The 27,746-nt window shown below is 52.5% G+C and overlaps 4 protein-coding genes across 4 annotated transcripts; 2 read left to right on the top strand and 2 right to left on the bottom strand.

Annotated features, from left to right (window-relative positions):
- Positions 1-1,265: 1,265 nt before the first annotated feature.
- Positions 1,266-3,709, bottom strand: LOC127316661 (uncharacterized). The gene is made up of 2 exons (XM_051347108.1): positions 2,231-3,709; positions 1,266-1,641 (listed from the first exon to the last, which is right to left on the bottom strand). Exon 1 carries the CDS (start codon positions 3,680-3,682, stop codon positions 2,288-2,290), a length of 1,395 nt encoding a protein of 464 aa, XP_051203068.1. The 5' UTR covers positions 3,683-3,709; the 3' UTR covers positions 1,266-1,641; positions 2,231-2,287.
- An 88-nt stretch (positions 3,710-3,797) lies between these two features.
- LOC127316662 (large ribosomal subunit protein eL32z) lies at positions 3,798-5,941 on the top strand. Its single transcript, XM_051347109.1, has 4 exons — positions 3,798-3,954; positions 4,040-4,136; positions 5,346-5,527; positions 5,621-5,941. The coding sequence occupies exons 2-4, from the start codon at positions 4,047-4,049 to the stop codon at positions 5,748-5,750; spliced, it is 402 nt and encodes a 133-aa protein (XP_051203069.1). The 5' UTR covers positions 3,798-3,954; positions 4,040-4,046; the 3' UTR covers positions 5,751-5,941.
- A 15,433-nt stretch (positions 5,942-21,374) lies between these two features.
- LOC139833638 (uncharacterized) lies at positions 21,375-22,658 on the bottom strand. The gene has a single exon (XM_071823967.1). It carries the CDS (start codon positions 22,656-22,658, stop codon positions 21,375-21,377), a length of 1,284 nt encoding a protein of 427 aa, XP_071680068.1.
- Positions 22,659-26,995: 4,337 nt separating this feature from the next.
- On the top strand, positions 26,996-27,424 carry LOC127315839 (aspartic proteinase nepenthesin-2-like). The gene has a single exon (XM_051346287.1). It carries the CDS (start codon positions 26,996-26,998, stop codon positions 27,422-27,424), a length of 429 nt encoding a protein of 142 aa, XP_051202247.1.
- Positions 27,425-27,746: the final 322 nt, after the last annotated feature.

The following is a 27,746-nucleotide window of genomic DNA, read 5'->3' as shown; positions in this document are numbered from 1 at the left end:
CTACACACAGATCAAGATCTCATTAGTCTCTACACGTACATGCATGCTACACCAAAGAGTTAGGCTAGGTGATCCAAAGTTAAGTCACCATGAAAAAATTATCATGGGGTCTGACTTAAACAACGGAATACTTGGACCTGAGGTGATTGCACGATTAGGGTTATGGATTAGCCGAGTTTGAGTCTACAAAATGCTACCTAGTTATAAAGGTGGTGCTTGGGCCGAGTAAGAAGCAAGCCGCGTGACGTGGATGTACCAAGATGGAATTTCCCCCTCCGGCGCTAAGAGATATTCTCCGAGCCCTCTAGTGAGATATGGTTCGGAAGCATGACCATGCACCACTTAATTAAGTGTTAATCAAAATTGTCTGACTAAAGAGTTAGTGGAACGAGATCACATATCACAGAGACAAGAAAAGAGAGTTAAGATGACACTAACATGATGAGTCTATCGTCTGCGTCTTACCACCAATATTGTGTGGCAAAGGAACTTGGATAGAATGTCACCTGAGAAACTAATCAATTGTATCTAGGAGCTGACGAGATTTTTTAGAATCTGATGCCTACTCTGAACCTTGGGTGTCACACACTTAAGAGGATAGGAATGGATGGATAAGATCCGGTTGACACGGATCGGTCATGTTATACCATGACCAGACAGGGACAAATTAGTGGGTTTGACTCAAACCGACTTGGTTCTATAGGGTTTAGGGGATGCGACGCACCTTTGGTGTCCCATCACCCACTCCACATGTAAGGAAGGGAGTGTGGTAGCTGGAGACAACCAAGCAAGTGATTGCATTGAGTGGCAAGTTTATTCCGCGCTTCCACCTTGTCCCAGGTAGCGGAACCGAGGCTAAAATCTCCCCGCCGCTGTTCCACCTTATACATGTGAGAACTGACAGAGGCACCATGCTTATGGTGCTCAAGGCGGCAAAGTCGTCGGAGATGGAGATGACACCAGAGAAAGGTTTGCCAGGGCCGGACGTGGGACGTTGGACTTCATTGCCCCGAGCGACGCGCTTCACCGACCTTCCGCACTTGCACTTCTAGGGTTAAGAGTTAGGGTTAACAGTTATGGCCTTCTTCCTCAGCTGGGTTCCTCGGTGGACGGCTGAACATCCCCCTCCTCAAGCTTCTCCAATTTGCATTCCTGTCTTCAAAGTATTACAGCATTTGCCTCCTCTGCGGTCCCTTACCCCATTGTGTTGCTCACATTCATGATATCACAAGGGTTGCTTTGTAGTTTGTCGCCAAACAGAAGGCTGTCAATCCAACACAAGGCAACTTCCTTTTCCAAGTAGCTGAGCAGTACATGCCCAAATCAGAGGGATGTTACTGGTATAACATGTTCACGAGACACAGTGGCCTGTAATCAGCATGGCCACATGATGTAAAGAACATACTTTCATTCATCTTTGATCATGTTGGGTGCACCTCGAAAGTTCATTGTCAGAAGGTTAAATCTTTGAAGAAGTCACTGTTCTCGTGATCTTGCTGCAGACTAGCTTGCAACACTGTGAGGTAAGTCCAGTTCTGCCTGGTAGAAGCAAAGTTGTGCTCGCACATCAAGGCACCAAGCCACCAACTGCCTGGCAGGAGAGTATCTGATGCTCAAGAAGGCCAAAGCAAAGCTGGAACACTGCACAAATAAGAGGAAAAATCATAAAGCCACAACTGAGAGCTATAAAGAAGCACTACAACCTTTATAGTCATTTTAAAGGACAAGTAGCCATCATTTCATGCAGTATGCTGAATCAATGGGGCCACTCTCGCATGTTCATCCTTAAGAAGAGTGTTGGTGCTGTGGTGCAGGACATACATGAATCAATTGTGACACACCAAACTATCATAGAACTGATTCATGGTTGGTTGGTTCTGCATGACGAACTAAACACTCCAACTATAAAATGATACGAGTACTTAAACTACTAATGTTTTCTAGTACCACTTTGTGAATGTTCCCTACACACAAAGGGGCACTATCAATCTAACAAACTTGAAATCTTCCCTCATTAAGGTTCATATTTTTTTTCCAGACAGCGCTGTTCTTTTGTCCAGAACACAACAAGACATAAGTTGACGGTATTTGATGATCTTATACAATGAATCTTGCTATCAAAAACAAATAAATCACTTGACAGTTTGGCAGGTAAATCAGACATGTACAGGCCAACAGCATAGCATTGGTTTATGTCAAGAAATACAATAAGAACAGACAACAATCCTACCTGGGAAGATTCAGAACCTTTGCCATGTAATTTGCAGCGCCCCAAAATGAACTGCATCTAATTCCCGATTTGTTTAGTTTCCTTGAGTGACATCTCAAGCTGCTCCATTCTCCGGGCTATGTCGTGTTTCCCAAGATGCCGCAGCCCATCGACTACAACATTAAAGGTTGGCGCCCGTGGCTCGAATCCAGCTTCACTCATCTCAAGAAGGTAGTTTGCAGCATCCAAGAACCGGCCACCCCTGACACACATTTTGACAAGCATCACATACACAGGCCGATTAGGTGGGTGGCCCTTAGATTTCATATCGCCAAAAAAGGCGAATGCATCAGCGAAGCGACCCGCCTTGCAGAGCGCCTTGATGATCGCTGCGTAGAGGCTCGGAAATGGCCTGTGGCCATCCTCGACAGCCGCATAGAACAGCCGGAACGCCTCCTCGATTCGGCCAGCCTTGGCCACAGCTGGCAGCATGACTTTGTAAGTTGAGATGTCCGGGCACAGGCCACGACTGGAAGCATCGGCAAGAAGATTGACGGCGAACTCCACATCACCAGAATCGCAGAGCGCCTGGGCGAGCGAGTTGAATGTGGCCACGTCAGGGAGGACGCCCTCCTTGGTGATCCGGAGGGCGAATGCCTTGGCCTCCTCCAGCTGCCCAGCTCGGACGAGCCCGTCGACGAGCAGGTCCCGGCCACGCACCGGCGGCCGGAAGCCGCGGGTGGCCATGTCATCGAGGAACGCCTGCGCCTCCCGGAGCTTCCCCGACGCGCACCAGGCATCGACGAGGGTGCTGAAGGTGGCGCGGTCGGGCGCCACGCCCTTCCGTTCCATGCGGCGGATGAGCTTGTAGGCGCCGACGAAGTTGCCGTTGGCGCAGAGCGCGTCGAGGAGGGCGTTGTAGACCTGGGTGGTCTGCGGGCAGCCGAAATGGGGCAGGCGGTTGAACACCTCGACGGCCTGCTCGGCGAGGCGGGAGTGGCCGTAGGAGGAGATGACGGCGGAGAAGGTGGAGGGCGAGAGGGGAAGGCCGAGCGCGCGCATGTTGGAGGCCTGGGTCCAGAGGTGGGTGAAGAGGCGGGCGCGGGCGAGCGGGAGGAGCAGCGCGTCGAAGTGCTCGGCGGACGGCGAGAAGTTGGGCTTGGCGCGGAGCCACGCGAGGAAGCGCGCGGCGTGGAGGGGCTCGGCGGGAGCGGCGGCGCGGATGACGCGCAGCGCGAGGTCCGGCGGGAAGGGGGAGGGGAGGCGCAGCCGGTTGAGCGTGCGCTCCAGGTAGAAGTCGCGCCGCACGATGGTGGAGAGGTGGTGGACCGCCGCGAAGTAGGCGTCCTTCGAGGTCGGGTGGTGCGGCCGCTCCGCTTCCCCGGCGGCATAGTCGGGGAGCGTCGCCAGGCGGCGGAGGCCCAGCCGGTCGCCGAGGCGGCGGAGAACGGCGGCGGAAGCGGAGGACGACATGACTCGCCTCAGATGTGGCCACACCGATCCAGAGGCTAAAGCTGGAGATGGGCCTAGCAACAGCCCAAGCCCGTTCGGCCACATGGGCCAGTAGTTCCTACAAAATGGGCTTTAATTTACATTTCGTGGGCCAGATCGGACCTGCCCATTCGAGCCCACATAGCTAGGGTTTGTGGAGGGTATAAAAGCGACGACGCGTTGCGATCCCAACCCCGCCGCCGCTCTTCGTCCTCCTCTCTTCGCGTTAGGGTTAGGGTAGTTCTCTCCAGAAGGTAGCGAGCAGCTCGCAGCAGATCTCCCACCTCATCTTCCATCTTCTTCACCTGATTCGAACTCTGTGTTTGTTTTTGGCGACAGATCAGAGATGGCGGTTCCGTTGCTGACGGCGAAGATCGTGAAGAAGAGGACCAAGCACTTCAAGAGGGCCCATAGCGACCGCTACATCGGTCTCAAGGTAAGGGAAACCTCTTCTGCAAACTTCGTTGTGGTGGAAACTGCCTTAGCCGCATGATTTTGTTGCTCCGTGCAGATGATTTGACCTGGTTCTAGATCGTGATTGTTACATAAGGGGCTGTAGTTTCGAAGTCTTCCGCCGTTCATGGCCTGTTTCGATTGTTTTCGATGATATAATCTTGTGCTGTATATCGATTTGTATTGTTATGAACCTCCGATGCTTAGTGGATACATGCCTAATTTATCACTCTTAACTTTTGCAATGTTATAGTATGAAATGGAGTTGTGGATTCAATGATTTTGCTCCAGAGTGCTATAGAATGTGAGGGTATGTTTCTGTAGAAATGCATTTTGTACCGTCAGGTGTTCTGAAGTAGATAACTGAATCATGTAAGTTTAAATTGAACTTGTTTGTTCCACTTGGTCATATAATTATGACAAATTGTTAGTTTGTAGTGCTTTGTTTTACCTCTCTGTGTTATGGTCTGCTTCTGGAAGAAAGGAAATGATGGCTTAGTAAAAGGTCTGAGTAAGAAACCATTTTCTTGAGTAAACATTGGGTTGAATGAAGAGGGCCCTAGCCCTTGCAATAGTATAGTATTGTGGCTGTCGCAACCTCTTCTACAACAATGAATTCATGTCTTCATGAAGTGGAATGAATTAAAAAAAAGGCGTGGGCTTCATTCCGAGTATGAATGATTGCTTAGACTTCTTCCAACACTTGTTTCCCGATGTATACTCAAGAAAATCCTGTTTTCTGCATGATTACCACCTTCTGTCTGATCCTTACAGCAAAATTTCGTCTAGATTGCAAAATTATGTCATGATTACTACCTTCTGTCAGGTTTTCTGAGTGTGTTTCATCTTTAATTTTATGTGGTATGTGATGCACTTGAAGCAAGTATGCCCTCCTAAAGAGCATGTAGTGACATTCGTGCTGCTATGCTCAGTGCATTTCAGTATCCCCGTTGCTTGGTTATACTCTGCAACTGACTGTGGCATCTAAGCTACTGTGTAGCATAGTAGCTGCCTGTATTTGTGTCAAATTTTCTCTAAATGTCATGAAAGTATTGTTCATTATATAATCCATAGGGAGAAGGTTCTTTGGTAATTCAGATGTTTTGAACTTTTTTTTATTATAGGTTTGTTGTCTTGTTCATTGTATGCTCTCTAGTGCTTTAACTGAACAAATTTCAATTATCGGTTGCAGCCAAGCTGGCGCAGGCCAAAGGGTATTGATTCCCGTGTCAGGAGGAAGTTCAAGGGATGCGTCTTGATGCCCAACATTGGTTATGGTTCTGACAAGAAGACCAGGCATTACCTTCCCAACAAATTCAAGAAGTTTGTTGTCCACAACGTCTCTGAGCTGGAGCTGTTGATGATGCACAACAGGTATCATGTGTTATCAGATTATATGATGTCATGCTCTCCTGTCTTCCCTATACAGTCATGCTAATGGTCATATGCCACATTTCCTCCAATCAGGACCTACTGTGCCGAGATCGCCCACAACGTCTCCACGAAGAAGCGCAAGGATATCGTTGAGCGTGCTGCACAGCTTGACATCGTGGTCACCAACAAGCTCGCCAGGCTCCGCAGCCAGGAGGATGAGTAGGCTCGTCTTCAGTACTATGTTTTGGTCTGGTTCGTATGTAGGAAACTATTCCGCTTTGCTACTGCCATGGCTTCCTGTTTTGCCTATCAGCGGTGACTAATGTGTCTAAGATGTACTGTTACCATGAGAATCTGTGTCTCGTTGCCAGTTGCTGGAAAGAGTGCATTAAGTGTTTTGTGTCTGCATTTTTATTCTGGTGACTCGGTTTGAAAGATTTGTTTTAAATCTTTTGAGTGCTATTATGTGATGCTGTCGATGCTTGAGACTAAGATGGACTTTTTTTTTGAGATGACTATAAGATGGACTTGCTGTACTAGAAAATTATGGTTTTCTGCTTGGCTGAGCCATACTCTCTTTTTGCCAGGGCCTTCCATTACAAACATACGAGTCTCAAGTCCTATGCATCTCATGGTGTTGCAACTCTTTGCTCATGGTTTTGCAACTCTTTGCTCTGTTTTGATGTTAGAGTTTAACCATAAGTAATCTCTTAACCATCCCATCAAATAAGTGGAAGATTCATTAAATTGTGAAACGTTGCCCTGCCATAATGTGATATGTTTCCAATGCCAATAAAAAGTAACCCATCCAATGGTATTTAACATCCAGAAAACTGCCAAATAAAACTCGTCCCAAGCAGAAATATCACAAGTACTGCCGCGCCCTGGGCCATCACAAGGAAAACTATACCCAAAATCCTTTTTATCCAGCATTAATTTGGAACCGCGTGCATCTAAAGCGCCCTTTACTAAAATCAATGTAGTTGTATGCAAATAAAATGGATTTTAGGTATCTAGGGAAGATTCACTTGGAAGTAACTATTTCCTAGCAAACACCCTAAACTCCAAAAGCACGTATCTTGGCCACCCGAATTGGCCACCCCAAAGCAGATTTGGGGATTCAAAAACGAATGCACATACTAGATATGCTAAACATAACATTAACTCAGGATATTAAAATGCATTGCATTCAATAGTTCATACATAACTGTGCCTACGATTATTCAAAAGATACTCGAATTGGGCTGTGCCTGCGAAGATCTTTCCCTTCGCGACCAGCCGCCACTCTTCCGTCTTTTCCACTTTGCGGTGACTTGTTTGCGAGACGAGCCCGATGACACCATCGAGGTGGCGCTCATCGACAAAGTTGCCGGGTGCTAGGCTATCCTCACCAAGCTTTGGGAGGAGCCGCTCGAACTCTGCGTCATCGAGGTAGTCGCCGGGCGCAAACGCGGGCACCGACGCGTCGTCGGGCTCCATCTTCACCACCAATGCCTTTGAGTCGGGAGCTCGAGGACGACGAAGTGGTGGAGCTACGGTGGCGGCACGCAACAGACTCACCCTTGGAGAACGCGAGCAGCGGGGCGACGCCATACCTATTGAAGCGGTATGACCCCTGGAACCGTGCCGTGTCGGGGCGGACCTTCTCCGCCTACGTCTTCTCGCCGGCGCGCTGGCTTGAGCTCCCGCCGCGCTCGAGATCGCTGCTACCACGGTCAATTTGGCTACCCCCGCGTCTGTTCGAGCCGCGCCCGGACACCATGGCTCGCCGGCCGGAGGCAGGAAGCAGGGAGGCGGAGCAACAGCTGGATCTACGCGCGCGCGTGGTTGATTGCTCGCTGATAGGAAGAGGATTTCTCATCGGCGAACGGCAGGAAGGCGGAGGAGCGGATGGGGTTTGGCCCTCATCGGCCTCTCCGACCGCATCTGTGCCTTGTATTAGGCGTTGGTATTCTGCGGATAACTGTGTGCCTTGTATTAGGCGTTGGTATTCTGCGGAGTTATCAGTGGCCAGAAAACGGATAACTGGAGTGTCTGGGTGTATTAGTTATTTTTTGCTGTGCATTTGGGCCGTGAAGCGTTTTCTACCTCCTCGCTCATGTCTCTCCAACCCTGCTTGACAGGAGAGCTTGACTCTTACGGTCGTGCTGCCATTTTTTTTTTTTGAAATATCACCATCTATTAAAAAGAGTCAGCAAGCCGCCTCATTAAAAACCTTCCAGTCCCCTTCGGTACCCTGGTAAGGAAAAGAGTGCGTCTGAAACTTGCTGCTCTGAGTTCAAATAACAGTTACATCATTTATCATCCTCGGAAGTAAAAAGCTAGGGGGCTCATCGTCCCAAATACAATCTAAACGATTCTCAAAACAAAACCTAGCTATCTCATGTGCTGCCTCATTAGCCTCCCTTCTGCAATGTTCAAAGACCTGCGGCAAGGATTCTACAATCATCAAAAATGGCTGCCGAGGACGTGGCAGAGAAACCTCCATCATTCATAGTATCTATCACCTGAGAATTGTCCGACTGGATGATATATTGATTTCCTCCCAAGAATTGTGCTGCACTTAGACCAAGCTGCCATTTGGTTTCTCCTCTCCTGCACCACTCTGTCTCTCATATCTGAATAGTACCATGTTAGAGCATCAATACGGGCACACTCAAAATAGGCGACGGTAGATGTGCCGGCCAACATTTCTCCATTTGGGGAACGGGTTTCCACACCGGCATCCTCTAAACCGGTGTTTCTAAAATCTTTTGTTTTTTTACAATATTTTGAAATAATATTTTAATCACATAAAATTATTCGTATAATATTTTTACATAGTTAACACAAATATAAATGAAATTATTCGTATATAATTTAAATTAAATAATAATACCGAACTTCAGTGAGGAACAGTATGAAGTTACTATTAAGATGTGGAACTGATGCAATATCATGGTCACAGCAAAACAGTTTGCTACTTTAGCTTGCAGGGGATGAGAAACAAAATGTACATTACACATTCAGAGTTACAAGTTACTATACAACTCAAACAGGAAAAGTGCCAAGTCAAATACCACGACCATCGTTTTCTGGCCACTGGGACCAAAGGTTGGTTAAACCATACCGTTGACCAACCAGCAACAATCTTGATTCACATGACATAATTGGCTTGCTTTTGATAACTAGAGAACTATTTAACCCGGAATGCCAATTGCAGATGTCAAAAAACATTCTTGTATCATTACCTTTGATATCAAATCGCAATGTGATCTTTCTTCCTGAACCACAACAATGATCACAGAATATTAAACACTGGAGGTAGGCCAAACTTTCACCAGTTTGACCCATCATATCTAAACAGTCACTCGCCCTAGGCCCAGAACACCAGGGAGGGTGAAGGTCTGTGTTGGAGCTAAAGAAGCTCGAGAGGAGAGTCGGTCTGAAGAACAACATGGTTAGTATATCATCTCGTGCCAGATGTAACAAAAGATTAGTCCTTTTTCCTTCTCGCGAACCTTCTAAAACTTGTAATCAGTAACCTGCTTTGAAGTTATTCATTTGATGCTTGTATGTATGCTCCTGACTGCACTTCTGTATGCTTGCCTGTATGTCATGGTAATTACATGGTAATGCACTATATATGTCCAACAAGCTAGCAGTAGCTAGGTGGTAGCGAAACTTGCAGACATCATCGGTCCAGTCTAATAAAATCCACAGTTCTTCAATTGAGGTGAAAGAGCTGAGGCTGTTAGTTAGGATTAGCCTTATGGTTGTCAGTTCCTTATGTTTTGTTTCATGTTTCGATATCTCTATCTCTCAAGTTACTAATATATGTCAAGTTTATGTGAAAGCTTCCTCTGGATTGTCCAGTTGTTTAGTTCCAACTAGAGTGATTATCCAGTTGTTTATTTCTGCATTTCCAAAAAAGTAATCTTACCCTGTCCTCGGATATAATGGACGTGGGGATTTCAGGGGGCTGTGCACATGAGAGCCAAAAGTCTGGGTCATTTATTCGTTTTCCTAACATCGTGCTAGACTTCAGTCAAAATGTAATCATATATCCCAACATGCTTCCTTTCGAGATGGTGAAAACTGTAGAAAGGATTGAGAGAAGATTGGTGGAATCGTTGTTGTATTGCTTGGGCCTCATGGGCAATATATATGAGTACAATGATCTACTTGGAGTACAAGGCAAGGTAGAATAGAATCCTACACTATCTATTGTTTCCTAAATAATCACGATACTCAACATCCCCCCGCAGTCACAACGTAGCGACGTAGACGATGAGACTGGAGAAGAATCCGAAGGCGGAGCCAATGGACATCCCCACCACAGTCGTAACGGTCGACACATCGCGGATGTTGTGGCTGGAGTGGAAGCCGGCGAGGTTGCTCAAGCAAGGCGGTAGCCCTTTGTGCCGAGGTCGAGGTAGCCGAGAGCGTAGAGTGGTGTAGCCGTGGTCGAGGTAGCCGTGCGAGAGATGCCGAGGTCGATGTCGAGTCGGGGTGGCCGGTGTCGAGTTGGTCGCCGTGGAGCCGCGGGCGCAAGGAGGCGCCAAGTTAGACGTAGGCGCAGTGGTGTTGAGGTAGTGGTGCGCCGGGAAGAAGACGGTGTTGACGGGGCGTCGCGCCGGGTTTGCCGGACCCGGGGACACGTCGTGGACGAAGGCACGCATCGGTGTTGCCAGCACTGGGCATGCGTAGACGGAGGAAGTCGATGTTGACGAGGCGTCGCGCCGGGTTTGCCGGGCCCGGGGACACGTCGTGGACGAAGGCACGCGTCGGTGTTGCCAGCACCGGGCATGCGTAGAGAAGGACTCGACGACGATTGCGGCGCCATCCGACATGGGGTAGAAGGTGCCGAGGCCAACATACGCGGTGGTCGGAGTAGATGAAGAGGTGGACGACGATGGAGCGGCGGCGCACGAGGAGGAGGGCGCGGCGGCTGGGGTGTGGGCGCGGCTGCGGGGTAGGGCAGCTGCGCAGGTAGCGGCGGCGTGGGCGGCGGCTGCGGCGGCGGCTTGGAGGCGGCCGCGCAGGACGACGACCCGTGGCGGCGCTAGGGTTAGGGCGCGGCGACGAGGTGTGGTGCGGGCGCGGGGTAGGGCAGCGGCGCAGTAGCGGCGGCATGGGCGGCGGCTGCGGCGGCGTTTGAGGCGGCTGCGGCAGGGACGACGACCCGTGGCGGCGGCTAGGGTTAGGGCGCGGCGACGATGCTCGAAGTAGGCGAAGAACCCGACGCTTGACGAAGACCATGCGCGGACGGTGGGTTCCTGCGCCTAGGGAGGCGGCGCAGCGCATACCACGAAGACGTCAACGCGCGGGGGCGGCATAGTGGACCGCGTGCCGCGGCGCTACGGCTCGGCGAGCGACGCAGCGGCGACGCGCATGTCGGGGCGACGGTGGGGAAGACCTCGGGCGGCGGCGTGGACAGCGCGCTGCGGCGCTACGGCCCGTAGGGCGACGCAGCGGCAACACGCATGTCGGGGCAGCCGCGGAACGGCCTCGGCGGCGGCGCGTGGACAGCGCCGCGGCGCGACGGCCCGTAGGGCGACGCAGCGGCAGCTGCGCGGGTCGATGCAGCCGCGGTGAGAACCACGGGGCGGCGGCGCCGCGTTCGACGGGCGACGCATCGGCAGCCCGATGCTCGATCGGTAGAGGGGCGCGCTGAACTATGACCCTCTTCATGGGACCTGCGAAGGCGCGCGCGGTCGACGGCCAGGTCGATCGTGCGGCGTAGATGAGGCGGATCGCGGCGGCGAGCGGGTGATCAAGCCGATCGCGCGCGAGGTCGAGGACGCCGCTGGTGGATGCGGGGTGGCGACGGAGTCCGAGATGAGGCCGACGAGGACGGACGGCAGAGCGGTCGTACATGCGCGGCGTAGATCGACGGGTGGGCCGACGTGCGCAGGGCGGCTATGATTGGCCGCCGCATGGCGCGAGGCCGCCGGGATGGGGCGTTGCAGGTGTCCCGTTCGGAGCAGGGCGGTGACGGCAGGCGTAGGGCGACGGGCGAGGCGATGTGCGGACGGCGATTGGCCCTAACGGGCCGCCATGGTGCGCGTGGCCACCGTGTCGGAGTAGAGGCCGGCCGGGCGCGCCGAGGTCGAAGTAGAGGCGCGCGAGGGTCGATGGCGGCGATGGGCGACGCAACCCGATCTGTAGATCGGAAAACCAAAAAGTAAACGCCGATCAAAGCGACCAGCGGGAGAGAGAAAAACCCAGATCAAGTGATCGGGAAAAAGACTGTCTAGGGCAGCCGATCAACTGGACCGGCGGACGAACCCTAGGTACGAGCGGCGCGGCCCCCGGTGGCGATCATGGAGATCGGCCGTCCCGGGGGCGGCGCGGTGCGGAAGCGGTCGGCGGCTAGGGTTTTGATCGAGTTTAGGCTGATACCATGTAGAAAGGATTGAGAGAAGATTGGTGGAATCGTTGTTGTATTTCTTGGGCCTCATGGGCAATATATATGAGTACAATGATCTACTTGGAGTACAAGGCAAGGTAGAATAGAATCCTACACTATCTATTGTTTCCTAAATAATCACGATACTCAACAAAAACGACTTAGCTCTGGACCCCTGCTCCCGTCGCCTCCCCCTAGGGCAACCGGGGCGCCCCCGTCCTCCCCACCCTCTCCGCCCCCTCCTCCCTCCTTCCCCCGCCGCCGCCGCTGGCGGGAGCCGCCGAGCAAAGCTCGGGCGGTGCTGGCGGCAGCGGTTTCCTTCTCTCCCGTGCGCTTGGGAGGCCCGACGGGGCGGGCTCGACCAGGCGGTGTTGGAGGGCGCCGGCTCCGGCCCAGGCCGGCGCGGATCCCGCCGTGGCTGGCGGCGAGGCGGGCGGTCACGGCGGTGGTGTGCAACGCCTCGTCAGCCGACGCTCCCGTGTCACCTGGTGGTGGCGGCCGATCTGGGCCAGCGGGCCTAGATCTGGGCCTAGCGGGCCCTTCCATTTGGGTTGTTCTCTATTGGTGTGCTGCACGCAGAGACCTCCTCGGCTACCATCCGCCGCGGCTGGTGTCGTGCTTGGACTGGACCGGCGGCGCTAGTTTTTGGCGATCTACCCTCTCGGGCTTGTCGGAGCTCGGTTGAGCTTCCGGTGGTGGGGCATCGTTGGGGTGTCATCCCGCCGTTCTGGAGTCACTGGGGCGACGTCCTTGCTAGCTATCTGGGACGAGGTCCTTGGGCCGGCTCAGTACTGCAGCTACTCCGGCGGTTGCGGTCTGTTCTCCCTCCGACCAATTTGGTCGCGCTCGCGCGCTGGGGATGGTGGACATCGTGGTACCGCCAATCTAGGGTCTTGGACGTCTAGATCTGGGTTTGGCTGAAACTTCGGCTAGCCAGCACGTGTTTTCTGCGGATGAGTTGAGTTGGGGCTAGCTCATAGTGCGACTTAGGTTGGAGGCGCGGCGGTGATCTCCGCCTTGTTCTCTCTACGTCCTCGCGATGACGTCCGGAATTTCTATATAGGTTTGGACCTCGGCGAAAGCAGCGCATGGCTTTGGCATGTGCCGGCGACGGCGTCACCTGCGGGTGTTGTTCCCTTGTTGAAGGCGTCCAGATGATGGCCTTCCTATTTGAGATGATGGACTCCATCCCTCCGCCTCAATCTGCTCCTCTTGGAGGCATCGCTTCGTGGAAGCTTCTCTGGTAGTGTCTTGTGGAGCACCGTGTGACCTCTCGCTGGTGTCGCAGCCCTCCCGCAACGTCGGCCTGGCTGCTTTTACACGGTTTGCTGCGGTAGCTGATCTCCTTCCTAGCGTCTTGGGGGGCTTTGCTAGGTCGGCGTCTGGTCGTAGCTCTTGCCGGTGTGCCTATCCCAATGCCAGGGGATGATGTTGTGTGTTTGGTCTGGACCTAGCCCGAGCTCCATGGGTGGTGGTTCTCGGGTTTGGGTGAAAACTTTGCAGGTCCTTTTCTACCGACGACGATGACACATTCTTGCGCCATTCACCTTCTTGGAGGCGTCGCCGCAAGACCCTCCCTCCTTTGGTTCCTCAAACTCTGCTAGGTGGCCGGCCCGTTGAGTTACCCCTTGAGTTGCAGTCTTGGTGCAGTGGAGGTTTGTTGGCGTGGACTTGATTGTGTTCGCTCCGGTGGAACAGAAGATAAGGCTCCCTCTTCATGGATTAAATGGCGCTTCGGCTTGCTTTTCTGTGTTGTCTTTTGTTGTGGTTTGGGTTGTGCGCTTGGCGCGTGTGTTATAACTTTAGGTGTAACTCCTAGCCGGTTGATGGCTTCGTTAATTCAAAGCCGGGCTCACTTCGAGCCTTCCGTCTAAAAAAAAATGCTTCCTTTCTTTTCTTTTCCTGAAGAATGGCCTGATTATATACTGTACATTCCTTTATTCAGCCCGTCTGTAGTAATGTAACGGTATGATCTTTACATTGTATGAATTAAACTTGTTGCGTGCACAAAACAGTCGTGGTGCGGCGCCGCTGCATAGCAAATCCCTTCATTCTAAGCTGCAGTAGCATATGGCATGAACTGAACCTGTTGCCTGCAGGTTACTAGCTAAGATCAAGGAAAGCTGTCAAAGTTATCACCTCATGCGATTCTATTTGCAGGTAATGGTTGATACCATGTAGTGTGTTCTGTTTTGAGTAAGTAGTGTGTTATGTTTTGCCATTTCATCTATCTTTTCTCTCTCTGTTCCTTGTTCTGTGTACTGCAAATCAAGGAACCAATTGCAGTGTACCAAGCCCATGGCTGTGTACGAAGCGTCCGGCCCCTTGGCCGCTGTTTGCAGTGTACCAAGCCCATGGCCGCTGTTTGCAGTGTACGAAGTGCATGGAAGCTGTTTCCTGTGTATGGCGCTGTTTCCTGTTTCCTGTGTATGGCTGCTTTTTCCTGACTTCCTGTGTATCCTGTACGATCACTACAACAAGAACCCCTCTATTGCAATACATACTTAGCAACGGCCTAAATATTCGTTGCAAAATTTTATAGTAGATACAGATGTATGCGTTGGAGACTATTCCGTTATCTGGTCTGCATATTGTAGTCGGTAGAAATAGAAAACCTTTCATGAGGCCGGCCCAGTTACCAAGTCTTGTGCTTAACGTATCCAGTCCACCACCCATCCACGGGATCCTCCATCCACAAAATCACGATCGCACCGACAGTTCTGCTCCTCACCTCCTGTAAACCTAGCCGCCTCCCTCCTCTCCCCCAAGGAGCCATGGCCGAGCAGTGCCTCCCTCGACTGTGACGCGGCTCAGGTTTGGACCTCCCACTCCTCGCTTCCCGTAGATAGGATTCAATCAAGGACATCTCGATGGGATGTATTGACCACAGGTTCACGTACCATGAATTCGGATCAAGAACGCTTCCAGTGCGGCCAAGATGGATTTGGGATAATCCGCGATGTTGTAGTTTCCAGAAGAGACGTGTCAATTAAATGAAGCACATGAGCGCGGCGGAGAAAGAGTTCGACAAAGATTCAGGTTTAAGGATTAATTCTCTATTTCACCTATCAGACCCCTCTCTCATTATCCCTTTGGCTTGACCCGTGTTCTTCAGTTTTCCAGGATTTTTGTGTATCCGTGCCCATTCATGTCGATGGCAGCTCATCATGTGCAGGAATATTTTCCTTTTAGATTGGTTAGAGAAGGAGCGTCAGAGTCTAGCCTTGTTTCCATATCGTAGTTTTCCAAGTTAACTGTATTGAACGTGTTAGAGCTGACATTATCGATACAGGTTAATGGGCACTGAGTAATGGAATTTGCCTCATATCTTCCTTTTGCTTGACAGGGTGCGGAACTGCGGAAGAGTTAGCAACAACCGCGCCTCAGCAGGTGCTCCTCCAGTTGTCCGGAATCAGGGTTGATCCAGCGCTCGAGTTTGCATGATCGACACGGACATCTTATCTGGCGCCTATTGTTTCGAATCATGTCCTCCTTCGCGTCTATCTTGTATCTAGAGATTCCAGCGGAACTCATCGAGAGGACCATGCTTGCCTGCAAATGGTATACATAGAACAGGAAATTAGAACCGCACCAAATGCACACACATGCATGGGCCGTACCTCTCCTCAAGGTATTACATGGAGCGGAAAAATTCGGCATGACCTCTCCTCAAAGTAGGACATATGGGTAGTGCAAAACTTGCCGAAACGGAAATGAATCAACATTTCGGCAAACATCCATGCACCACACCGGCACGCACACAAGCGCTTCACCTGCAACAAGCATCCATACACACGACGGCCACACAAGATCTACAAGCATATGCATGTCTCCTCCATAGGGGTTTGGGGTAGTAAATACCTAGTATCCGACCTTGGGAGGAATTCATCCAATAGGGAAAGCAAGCAGTGCCAGCCTTCCTTGCCATAGCGCCTCCCGAGAAGCACGGCGGGAGTCTAGATAGAAGGGTTTTCCATAATGGTGGTTCGTTGCCTCACCGTAATAAGTGGTCGACTGGATTGTTATCCATAAGGAGTCGGTCACTCGTGTCCCCTCGCCTCTTTTTGTGCCGGGAAGAAGATAAGAAAAGGCGAAGCCTTCTCTTGGTTTCCCAACCTCTTGCTTCTAAAGGCTGCCCAGAGCCCTGAATGCGTCAGTGAGGTTCCCTCTATGAGAGAAAGAGAGGTTTCTAATCTTGGATCAGACGGGCGTGTTGGTATTATTGATAAGGCTTGGTTCTCTTGAAATGCCATCTCATCCTTCGGCCTAGCTTTTTCATTACTATATCCTCCGAAGTGAAGTGAGTGGGGCAGCGGGCCGCTTAAGGTTTAGACATAGTAGCCAGAAGTGCCCATTATTCTAGAGTTAACCACTGAAGTCTTGCAGCAACCATGTTTTCAAAATACCCCATTCCTATCATAGAAGACCGGCACTTTTGCAAGTAGAGTCGGCAAAGAAGCTAGGTATGCCTTTGTAGAGTGAAAGCAATCCTTATGTGTCAAATCGAGATTGTGTGGGTGTTCAGTCTACCGCTCATGTTCGACGCTATCGAAAATCATGCATTGGATGGATGCCCGGGCATTGAGAAGGAAGGCACGGCAATGAACCTTTTCCGAGGTTTCGATCCAGCAAACGCACCATTTGAAATCCGATACATAACTCTCTTCGGTTTAGAATACGGTATTTCAACCAATGAACCAGGAGTCTCTCGCCAACTGAACTGCGAAACCAAGGGACGCTTGGAAAGAAGGGAACGCACGGCTCTTATCTGGTTCGAATCCAGTTCGTCCCCGCCCGACTTTCGTCTCTGTTCGACCAGTCGGTCTCACAGTCAGGCAGGCTTATACCATTACGCTCACGAGCAGAATCAACGCTTGAGCCTACCTTCGCACGGAAAATAGGCCTTTTTTATAGACCCTGAGAATAGCGGCGCTCCCTGGTATTGAATGGGTAGGTCTTTCCTCATGCCACTCCACTTTTGGTTGCACCGGGTACATGGCTTTCATTTCGGAGAGCTACGAGGGACGGCTCTACTAGAAAAGGAGGAAGTAGAATCAGCTCCCTCGGTCCAACAAGATACGATCCTGGTGGTGATAGCGGTTCATTCAATCCTTAAGCATATGTATGTCTCCTCCAACTACTCACCTTCTAGATTCGATACCGAGACGAGACCGCGATCGATGAGTTCGAGAGGAGGAGAGAGTATGGAGAGCCTTCTCCTCAACTCCAATTAAGTATCAACCAAAGTAAGTGCAATAAATACCCAAGCAAGTGAAAAGTAGAGTTAAAATAGTATGAGAGAGAAGGGGGACGAGCTAGATGGAGGAAGAAGAATGGCTTGTGTAGTGTGTGGTAGGTGGGAGGTTGGCTCACTTTTGTATATCTGGTTCACTAATTCTGTGGCGCACCTAAAACAATGCGCCACAGAATAACTTATTTCTGTGGCGCACGAGCCAACCTGCGCCACAGAATAGCTTATTTTTGTGGCGCACTGTCGCCGTGCGCCACAGAATAGCTTATTTTTGTGGCGCACTGTGGTACGTGCGCCATAGAAATAGTAAAACCAATGAGTGGGGGTGTCAGCTGGTGGGGCCCACCAAGTTTTTGTGGCGCACGGTTCTCTGGTGCGCCACAAAATTAAGCTATTTTTGTGGCGCACCTTGCCTGGTGCGCCACAAAACAAATTTCTGTGGCGCATTTGTCGAGGTGCGCCACAGAATAAGCTCCGCCTATAAGGATTTTCCTACTAGTGCGTGCGGGAGTGCTACCATCCACAAATTTTTGGTCGTATTAGGGAATGTACCAAGGATATAAGGTAGAGCTCTCACGGTGATTTCCAAGCACCATCTTCCCTTTGTCACTTTCAGTATTCTTAGTGCACCAACTAGACTACCAAATGATAAGTACTCCTTTTCGCTGAATCATACTGTACCTATGTTTCACTTGATGAATACTGCTATCAATCAGTGCCCCGCAATTTATGTTCTATTTGTATTCTTTACCTCGAGCCACTCCAGTTATGGCAAGCAAGACATGAGTGATACAGTATTCTACTGTTTAGTTAATTAAGAAATTTTATCCTCTATTAGATGGACAATCTACGTATACCTGTCAGATTAACTGTTTTGCTTTATGATATAGTATTGACCATTTAGTTAATTAAGAATTTTTATCCGCTTTTAGATGGACAATCTAGTTAATTAAAATATTTTGATCTTTTGTTTATTGATTTGTTCAGATCCTTCCTTAATTATCTAGTTCTTTTTGTATTTCAACCGATCGGGTAACCAGTCTGACTTGTTGGTCTGATGAGCTATATCAGATGAATAGGAAAAAAACTTTGTGGGCTAACTTAGCTTTGTATTTGCAGGTCACGTCAGGAAGACTTGCTATATGGATATCAGCTCAGGATATGGTAGACGAAATATTAGAAATACCATATGTAGACTAGGTTGGATATCATATCTTGATGTAAGATAATAAATTGTCTAACCCAGACGATTTATATGTATTGAATGGTGTCCTTGAAAATACGTATATATAATGTATCATATTATGATGCAATATTGTAAAATGACTACTCTTCAGATGATTTTTGTGTATCGAATGGTGTATGCTAATAAATATTGAATTATATGTGATGAAAAGCATACATATTCTATAATTTGTGCATGATGTGGATGGCTCACATTATTAAATTTGTTCTCGCCGACAAAATCTTTCTATCTTCTACAACGATCAACCATCTACTTCTGAGAATAGTATTTTCTAAAACTAAATTTTCAATACATACACGATGCATCTACCAACGGATATAGCTGTTGCTTTGATTTTGTTGCTATTTTGCAACGCCTATCCACTTGGTTACCAACACACGTATATGCGTTGCATTGTGCCTTTGCAACACCCAAAAACGCAACGCATTTTTATCCGTTGGTACAATCCCTAGCAACGCCAATATATACATTTAGATACACATCTATACGTTGCTTTTTTTTTTTGACCTGGGCTACGGCGGGCTTACGCCAGCCTGAACAATTATATATCAAAGCTGCGGAACGGGTTTCATTACATAGCTTGAGAGGGGCAGAGGGGCAGAGAGAGAGCTAGCCTAGAGAGTTCGGGGGGATCATACCCATTACACCAAGAATTAAGAAAGGAGGTAGAGGAGGGGGTGGTGCATCTATAGGCCCAGAGCCTAATATCCTCAATACAACGGCGAGATACAAGTGAAAGATTTTCAACTACGCCATTGAAGGTCCTTGCGTTTCTCCGCTTCCAGATGTTCCAGGCGATGGCAGTGTTGATGGTGGATTCCTCGTAGGTGCAGTTCCGTCTGAGGCAGAAGTCAGAGAACCCCGTGTACATGCTTGGGTTGAAATTTTGGAGGAAGTAGTCCCAGATTTTGACTGCCTGGGGGCAGAAGAGCAGGAGGTGGTCCACATCTTCATCCAGGTTGCAGGAGAGACAGGCAGCAGAGGTAGAAAGGTGGTGTCGAAACCGTCGCTCGTTAGTGGGCAGACGCCTTTTCCGAGCAAGCCAGCAGAAGATCTTGCACTTTAATGGGGCAGCACTCCGCCAAACCGTTGGCGCCACGTCATCAATCTGCAAATGCCTGAAAGAGTTGACATAGAAACATTTGTTTGAGAGTTTTTTGTCAGAGAGGCGAGCGTCACGTGTGTCCGGAGCGTCAGGGCGGAGCTCCACAGAGTTCAGCTCGATAGACAAAGCTCGAAGGTCATCAGCCGCGGCAGCCGTGAGGCGCGGTCCAAGGGAGCTGCGGAGGCCCAGGGAAAGAGTGGTCGCGACGTTAATGTTGGGGCGGGTAGAGTGAGAGAAGAGGTTAGGAAAACGCTCTTGGAGGGTTTGGTCCCCAAGCCAACAATCAACCCAGAAAGCCGTGGAAGCCCCGTTGCCCAGAGAGACTTTGGAGATAGAGCGAAAGGAGGGGAGCCCCGCCACAATATCCTTCCAGATGGGGGTGTCGAGGTAGTGGTGATCACCCAGATCACGAGAATTGTGCCATCCGTACATGCGGCGGAACCAGGAGGCCCAAGGAGCCGATGTGTCAGAGTGAAGTTTGGTGAGGAATTTTGCCATAAGGGCGGAGTTCTGGGCTGGGAGGGATATGACTCCGAGACCCCCAAGATGTTTGGGGACGCAGACATCGTCCCAGGCTACCTTGCACTGGCCACCATGACAAGATTCTTCGCCAGTCCAGAGGAAGGCGCGCCGTCGCTTATCAATGGCCTCAATAACACCAGCTGGGAGGAGCCCAGCACACATGGCGTGAGAGAGCATAGAGGTGAGGACGGAGTTGACGAGGATCAGGCGGCCGCCTATGGGAAGGCAACGACCTCGCCACCCAGAGAGGCGCATGTCGCTTTTGGTCATGATGGGTGCGAAGTCGCCAAAGCGCAGTTTATAGGGGGAGAGCGGAAGTCCCAGGTATGTTTGGGGGAAGGTGGATATCGGGCAACCGAAGGTGGCAGCCATAGATGTGGTGATAGAGGCATCGATTTTAATGGGCACAAAGGTGCTCTTATGGAAGTTTATGGTCAGACCAGTGGCAGCGGAGAAGTCGTCTAGGATATGTTTGAGGTTGGCGACATGGTCCGGGATGGCTCGAATAATGATGAGGGTGTCGTCGGCGTACTGGAGGACGGGGCAAGGAAGGTCATCGACAAGGGGGTGGAGGAGAAGGCCAGCAAGGGAGGCCAGGCGGAGCATCTGCTGGAGGACATCAGCAACAATGTTGAAAAGGAAAGGGGAGAGAGGGTCTCCTTGTCTAAGACCACGAAGACATTGGACATTGGATCCAGCGCCCAGGAATGCCGTTGAGGAGGACGGCAGTATGGCTAGTTTGGTTAAGCATATTAATCCAAGAGCACCAAAGATCCGGAAGGCCTTTAGCCCGCATAATGCGGTCCAGGGCCTCCCAGCTAATGGAGTCGAAGGCCTTGCGGAAGTCAAGTTTAAAGACAGCGGCAGGAGCGGAGCGCCTATGGCAAGCCTGAACAATATCGGCAGCATAGACGAAGTTTTCCGCAATGGAGCGCCCAGAGATGAAACCAGTCTGGTCAGGGTGAACCAGGTGTGGGATAAGCTCCCGGAGGCGCAGGGTGAGGCATTTGGAGTGAACCTTGAGGCAACAGTTCTGGAGGGAGATGGGTCGGAAGTTCTCTGGTTTGTTTGCACCGGCCTTTTTTGGAAGCAGGACAATATAGGACTTATTTATGGGGCGGAGGTCTGTAGAAAGGGAGTGAAATCTAGATAGCGCAGTAAGAAGGTCGTGCTTGACAAGGTCCCAATTACGCTTAAAGAAGGCGGGGCCGAAGCCGTCCGGACCAGGGCTGGAGTTGTCGTTCATGGAGAAGAGGGCATCCCGAATCTCTTCGAGGGTGAAGGGGCGGATGAGGGAAGTGGCCTGGGAGGGGGTGATGGAGGTTGAGTGGACTAAGGAGGGGAGGTTGAGGTTGTCGCTGGCCGGCAGAGGGGTGCCAAGAAGGGATTTAAGAAGGTGTGAAGAATAGTAGCTTTAGCAGTGTGCGAGGAGGTGAGGTTCCCATTGTCAGCCTCAAGATTTTTAATTTGATTTTTCTGGAGGCGCCCAGATGCGCAAAGGTGGAAGTAGCGGGAGTTCTCATCCCCGAGGGTACAGTTTTTAATTTTCGCCCGCTGCCTCCAGTAGGTGGCACGTTCGAAGTTTTTTTGGCTGAGATGGGTTTTTGCCAAGGAGCGAAGGTCCTGCTCGAGGGGGGAGAGGGTGCGGTGCTCCTCCAGCCTGTCAAGAAAGGAGATGACGGAACGACAGTTGAGCAAGTAGATGGATGGCAGCCGTCTTTCCCTGGCCCAGGCGCGGGCAGCAGCCCGGACCCGTTTGAGGCGAAGGCAAAGTTGACTGACAGGAGAGAGGTGAGAGTGGTTTGGACCGACGCTATTCCAGTTGCTAGTGACAAGGTAGGGAAAAGCAGAATGGGACAGCCAGGAGTTTTCCATACGGAAGACGGTACTTCGCGGGGCCTTGGAGGAGGCTTCAAGGTGGATAGGAACATGGTCCGAGGTGGGGCGGGGAGAAGAGGTTAGAGTAGAGTCTGGAAGAGCAAAGCTCCACTCTGGATTGATGAGAACCCTATCGAGGCGGGCGAGGATTGGAGGGCTTTGTTGGTTGGACCAAGTGAACTGCCGGTCCAGCAAAGGAATCTCAAGAAGACCGAGGTTATTAATGAAATCGTTGAAGGAGGCGGCCTCAGTGGTGTTGATGTTCCCATTGGACTTGTCACAAGGGGATCGAACGAGGTTGAAGTCACCCAGAAAGGCGACAGGTCCAGAGAAGGAGGGAAAGATCTGCTCGAGGGAGGAGAGGAAGATAGGCTTGTCAGGGTGGGTGCAAGGACCGTAGACATTGACAATGGTAAACAAGAGGTCATCGGAGCGATGCGAGAAAGTGGTGGAGACGGAAAACTCATCAATGGAGTGGTGAGTGAGTTCAAGAAGACGGTCATCCCAGGCTGTAATTATACCTCCTGAGGAGCCAACCGAGGGTTTGAAGACGAAGGACCTGAGAGACGGAGGGAGGAAGGATGAAGCGGTGAAAGCGGAGATATCCGTGAGCTTGGTCTCTTGTAAACAAAGGATAGAAGGGAGGTTGCAGCCAACAGCAGCTTTGACGTCGTCACGTTTCTGCCGACCACCAAGGCCTCGAACGTTCCAGCATTCAAGGATGATTTTAACTAACATAGGGATTGGAAGTCATCTGAGAGTCAAAGTAGTCAAAGCGAACAGGAATAATCACCATAGTGGAGTCTAAAGCCCAGGTTACAAAGCACATAATAAAAGGAGTACACGGGCAAAGACACAGGCCCAAAATGAAGCAAAAAAGCCTAGAGCGAGGGTTAGCCGGGGCAGCCCAATCCCACCAAGAGAAAGGTAGGAGCCCACAAGAGATACAGCAAGAGCCCAAACGCCGAAAGTGGGACGAGCGAGGGGGGACGCCGGAGCAGCGACGGAGCAGCTGCGGGGCGTCGCGGCAGCAAAGAGCAGCAATCATGGAGAACCGGCCGGCGACGGGAGGGCCACGCGGAGACCCAAGCTGCTGGGAGGCAGGTCACAAGCCCGGGCCAGGGCAAGGACGTCTTCAGAAGCCAGCTGGGTGCCCTCTTCCACAGCAATGGCAAGCAGGTCATCAGCGAAGAGCTCACCGCGGCGAGGCTTGGGCGCCGGAGTGGAGGAGCCTTCGATGAGCGCCTTTTTGCGCTGAACCGCCTTGTCGACGATGGAAACGTAAGCCTTTTCCCCGGCGAGCCTGGAGCAGCGGCGAGGGGGGCGAGTCGCAGCAGGCGACACAGCCCAACGCGTGGGGCGCACAGGCGAGCGCTCCAAGGCGAGCGAGGAGACGGTCGGTGAAGCCGCGGCAGAGACAGCAGCAAGAGCTGGGCTTGAAGCAGGGGCAGGGCATGAGGCAGGGGTGAGATCCTCCACCACGGACTGAGCTGGGCTTCCAAGAAGGCTTGAAGCAGGGGCAGGATCCTCCACCACCGGCTGAGCAGAGCTTCCGAGAACAAGAGCCTCAGCTTGACTGAGAGGCACTTGCACGGCCAAGCCAGCAACGTCGCCGCGTGCCAGCACCTTAACGGAGAGGGATGGCCGGCGAAGAGGCCCGACAAGGGCAATAGAGTCGATCAGGCCGGCCGAAGCTGTGGCGAAGTTGGTGACAAGGAGCCCCTTGCAGCCTGGGTCAGTGGAGGCACAGCGAAGGGGCAGCCGGAAGGATAGCTGCCCGCCATCGCTGCCCACCACAAGGACGTCGAAGAAACCAAGCCGCAGCTTGATTTCAACACGAGCAGGCTTGGAGAGGATTGGCTTGCCGGAGATGATGGGCAGCGGAGGAGCATTCGCAAGGGCATGGGCGACGATAGGAGCAGCAGGAGCAGCGCTGCTAGGCTCGCCATGGGGCACCTGAGGAGGAGGGATGCCAAGAATCTCCATGGACTCGGCATATCCAGCGCCTCCCTCAAGCTGGATGAAGTCCTCCTCTTCATCCGAGGAGAGAGCCTCAGGGATGGGGTGCAGGTCTGGTCCCGAAGAACCCTCCGAGCCAGGGGCGAGGTCCTCAAAGCCGACAATGGACACATCGGCAAAAGTGCCAGTGCTGCAATGATTTTTCACGCTGAGAGTGAAAGGAATGTGGGAGATTGTCTCGGCCTTGACGGTGACAAGAACGGCCTCAAAGTCCACTCCCACGAGGCAAATGGGGTCAATAGCATGAGGGTTGGCATAGGGGCCAGAGGAGTGGGAAATGTGGTGACGACGCCAGTGCTCCACGGGGTAGCGAGCGATGGAGAGGGCGGCCATGGCCTCATGATCAAAGAGGAAGCGATTATCAGTTTCGTCATGGCGCCGGAAGAAAACGGAGGCTTCAATCCCAATGAATGGGCCATTGAGGACGGCATTCTCACGATCAAGAGGAGAAGAGAAGACCGCAAGGCGGGCTCCTTCAGACGAGGGAAACAAGGAGACCCGGTCTGGGCCGCAGCCAAGATCGGCGGCCTGGGTGATGAAGCTCTGAGGATCCTCCAAGGGAGGGTTGACGAAGGCATAAGCGAGGTTGTCGAAGTGGCGAAGGTTGGAGAAGGGCATGTAGACAGAGACATTGTCCGGTCGCTCGGGAGCCGCGAGGCCCGCGTCTTCCAGGTCGTCTGAGTCAGAGCCGGGCACAGGGAGGTAGTCAGCAGCATCCACAATGGGGATGAAGCCGTCCTCCCCCATGCTGCCAGCGTCCTCGGAGGCGGCGTGGCTGGCCGCAGGGTTGGCGTCCAGGGGCGGAGGGGCGTCACCGTCGCTGAGATTCTCCTCGAAAATGAGCTCCTCGGGGTCCTCCTCCTCCTCCTCGTCGTCCACGGGCGGAGGAGCAGCGTTGGCCCCGACCACCTCCATGGCAACGGCCTCCTCCTCGTCAGGAACATCCTGCGCAAGGGCGGCAGGGACGACGAGGCGGCAAGCGGCCCTGGAGTGATCGTTGGCGAAGCAAAGGGGGCAGAACAGGGGCCTAGGGGCTTGGTGGTCATCAGCCTCGCCAGCAGCGTCCATCTCGGACCTGAGATTGATGGGAAGAGGGAGATGAGAAGGGGAAAAAGGGATGGAGGAGGGAGGGGCAGAGTAGGAGTAAGGTTGGAGCTTACAAGCTTTCTCCTTGTGGCCGGAGTGGCGGCACCGCCGGCAGCACACCGGGTCTCGGCAGTCGGCGACGAGGTGACTTGGGGAAAGGCACTTGTGGCACCGGCGGCTGAGAGAGCGCAGCGGAGGAGGTGTGGCGCGGGCAGGGGCGGGGGTGGGCTTTGAGGGGGAGGCCGCCACCTGAGAGTAGGAGGGCACGGGCCGGCCATCCGCGGCGGCGCGAGCAACGAGGGTGCCGAAAGGGGAAAACTGGCCGGCGGTCTGTGGAGGGCACGGAAGAGGAAAGGGCTCAGGGGAGGAGCCGGAGGTTGGGGAGGGTGCAGGGGACGGAGGAGAGACAAGAGGGGATGGCTCACGGGGCGGATGGGTTGGCCATGGCAGCGGGCCATCGGGGCGAGGGAGAATCCCAGGCAGCAGGAGGAAGAGACAAGGGGGAGGGCGGTGGCGTCTCTTGGATTTGGCCGGTCGCGAGCTCGTGACGGGATCTAGGTCAACTCTGGAGAGGGCAGCAAATCCGTCCGCGTGGGCTGGCAGGTAGGCAGGCCCAGGAAGGGTCAGCAATACAGGCAGCCCAGGAGGGGCAGCGGAGGGTGCAGCGCCCGGAAGCGACACAGAGTAGCAGCTGGGCCCAGGAAACGGCCCAGAGATGAGCAGAGCATCCAACGGGGGGGCACGCGGAAGCGAGAACAGCGCAAGCAGTTGTCCATGGCGGAGACCGTCGAGCGAAGCCAGGAAGGAGGCGAGCTTTGGGGAGGCGACGACGAGCCGGAACACGTTCAGATCGACCTCAAGAACAGCAAGCCTCTCAAACGGGTTTCCAAGCCAAAACTGCAGCATATTGCGGACCAAGGACGGGGAGACGGGTTTGTGGTTGTCTTGCCTCACCGCAATGTGCACCGGAGTCGGGGCAAAGAGCGGCGAGCCAGGGGCAACCGGAGAACATACCAGGGTGCAGAAATCTTCAAGGGCGAGCTGGAGGAAGGCATCTCCCGGCGTGACGAACGGCGGAGGGAGGGCAAGCGGGTCCAGCGCGAGCCTGCGCGGCGTCCGGGTCGACAAGAAACCTTGAGCGGGCGGAGGGGCCGAGGAGGAGCTTCCGGCCAGGGAGGTCTCCGCCGGAGACGGGTGGTTGCCGACGTCGCCGAGGAGGGGGAGGAGAGGCTCCGGGAGGTTTTGGTGGCTAGTCCTAGGGCTGGAAAGCTGGCTGCAGGTCGCCGGAGCACCCGCCGGCGTGGGGGCGCCAAGGTCGCCCGCGGGAGCGCTCATGGTCGCCAAACGGCAGGATGGCACTGACTGTTGCCTTTCAAAACAGTGCAACTCCATCTATACGTTGCTGTAGAGGGAGTCTTCCTGTAGTGGATGATGTTAGCGGGTTTAAGTGGCCCGATTGGACTCCGCTTCAAATCAAGAAAATAAGCGTGCAACAAGCGGCATCCCGCTTTGGTAGGAAGACAGAGGTGGCTAAGTAGTGTGCTCCCATGGACAGGCCCACTTACAGGCATCTAGAGCCAAAGGCACATGAACTTGTCGCTTTGTAACTACTACACTGATTTCGAATCTGATTTGTTCGGTCACGACTATGATCTTCTACTGGCGCACATTTCATGCTCGAGGCTTGATGCATTCTACCTAGCTATATAAATATACCTGTATAATGAGGCTACAGTCCACTTGATCGATATACAAATGTTTAGAAAGGCTACTTCAAAGAGAATATGATGCTGCTGATCCCTCTGATAATTCTCCTATCAACATGCAATGCATTATCCGCGGGGTCATATCCCATACACAAATATGCACCTAGTAAGACATTTTACTATGGTCTTTGGTCTTTACTTGCTCTAGATGTACTGTAGTGCGAGTGTTCATTCAATTTATGCTTTCACGCTCATGTGTCACATATGGCCGTATGTACAGATGAGATGCACCATAGCAACACCAGCGGGTCGATCCGGCTAACACTGCTGCACCACCAATATCAGTGCCTGGATGACCTTGGTTGCTCGAGGAATGGCTCCACGTCGGCGCAAGGCCAGGCACCGCAGCTCGCGTCAAGTCTCTTCTTCCGCCGTCGACGCCCGCCGCCAAGGAATGTCTGGGCGCCCGTCACCAGCGCCGGTCCTTTCTACGGCTTCGTCGCCCAGATCAGCCTCGGTACGCCGCTGACGAAGCACAGCGTCCTCTTCGACACCGGCTCCTCCTTCTCGTGGGTGCAGTGCAGGCCCTGCGGAATTACATCCGGCTGCTACAGCCAGAACGGCCCCCTGTTCGACAGCGCTGCGTCCTCCACATACCGAAGATTGCCGTGCTCATCGCCATCCTGCCTGTAGAAGGCTAGGGTTTTAGGTGCAAGCGGAATGCATTGATCGGTGCACCTTGGCACATATATATATATAGTACATGATGCGGGCCTCTACATCAACTATACAAGAAAACTAGGAGGTGGGCCGGATACACAACGCACACATATACAATATATTCAACACCCCCCCGCAGTCGAAGCGTCGCCAGAGACACAGAGACTGGAACGAAACTCCTCAAAGGTAGAAGTCGGCAATCCCTTGGTCATCACATCGGCGAACTGTTGCGCAGTCGGAACATGAAGAACCCTAGTCTGTCCGAGAGCAACCTGGTCGCGGACGAAGTGAATGT

Source organism: Lolium perenne, chromosome 7 (genome assembly GCF_019359855.2).
Source record: "Lolium perenne isolate Kyuss_39 chromosome 7, Kyuss_2.0, whole genome shotgun sequence".
Classification (NCBI taxonomy): domain Eukaryota; kingdom Viridiplantae; phylum Streptophyta; class Magnoliopsida; order Poales; family Poaceae; genus Lolium; species Lolium perenne.
This window is presented reverse-complemented; position numbering and strand designations above follow the sequence as displayed.

Coding starts and splice junctions, on each gene's coding strand:
- LOC127316661 (XM_051347108.1), bottom strand. CDS start 3,682: ATGTCGTCCTCCGCTTCCGCCGCCGTTCTCCGCCGCCTCGGCGACCGG.
- LOC127316662 (XM_051347109.1), top strand. CDS start 4,047: ATGGCGGTTCCGTTGCTGACGGCGAAGATCGTGAAGAAGAGGACCAAG. Junction 4,137..5,345: donor ACCGCTACATCGGTCTCAAG/GTAAGGGAAACC, acceptor TATCGGTTGCAG/CCAAGCTGGCGCAGGCCAAA. Junction 5,528..5,620: donor CTGTTGATGATGCACAACAG/GTATCATGTGTT, acceptor TCCTCCAATCAG/GACCTACTGTGCCGAGATCG.
- LOC139833638 (XM_071823967.1), bottom strand. CDS start 22,658: ATGTTAGTTAAAATCATCCTTGAATGCTGGAACGTTCGAGGCCTTGGT.
- LOC127315839 (XM_051346287.1), top strand. CDS start 26,996: ATGGCCGTATGTACAGATGAGATGCACCATAGCAACACCAGCGGGTCG.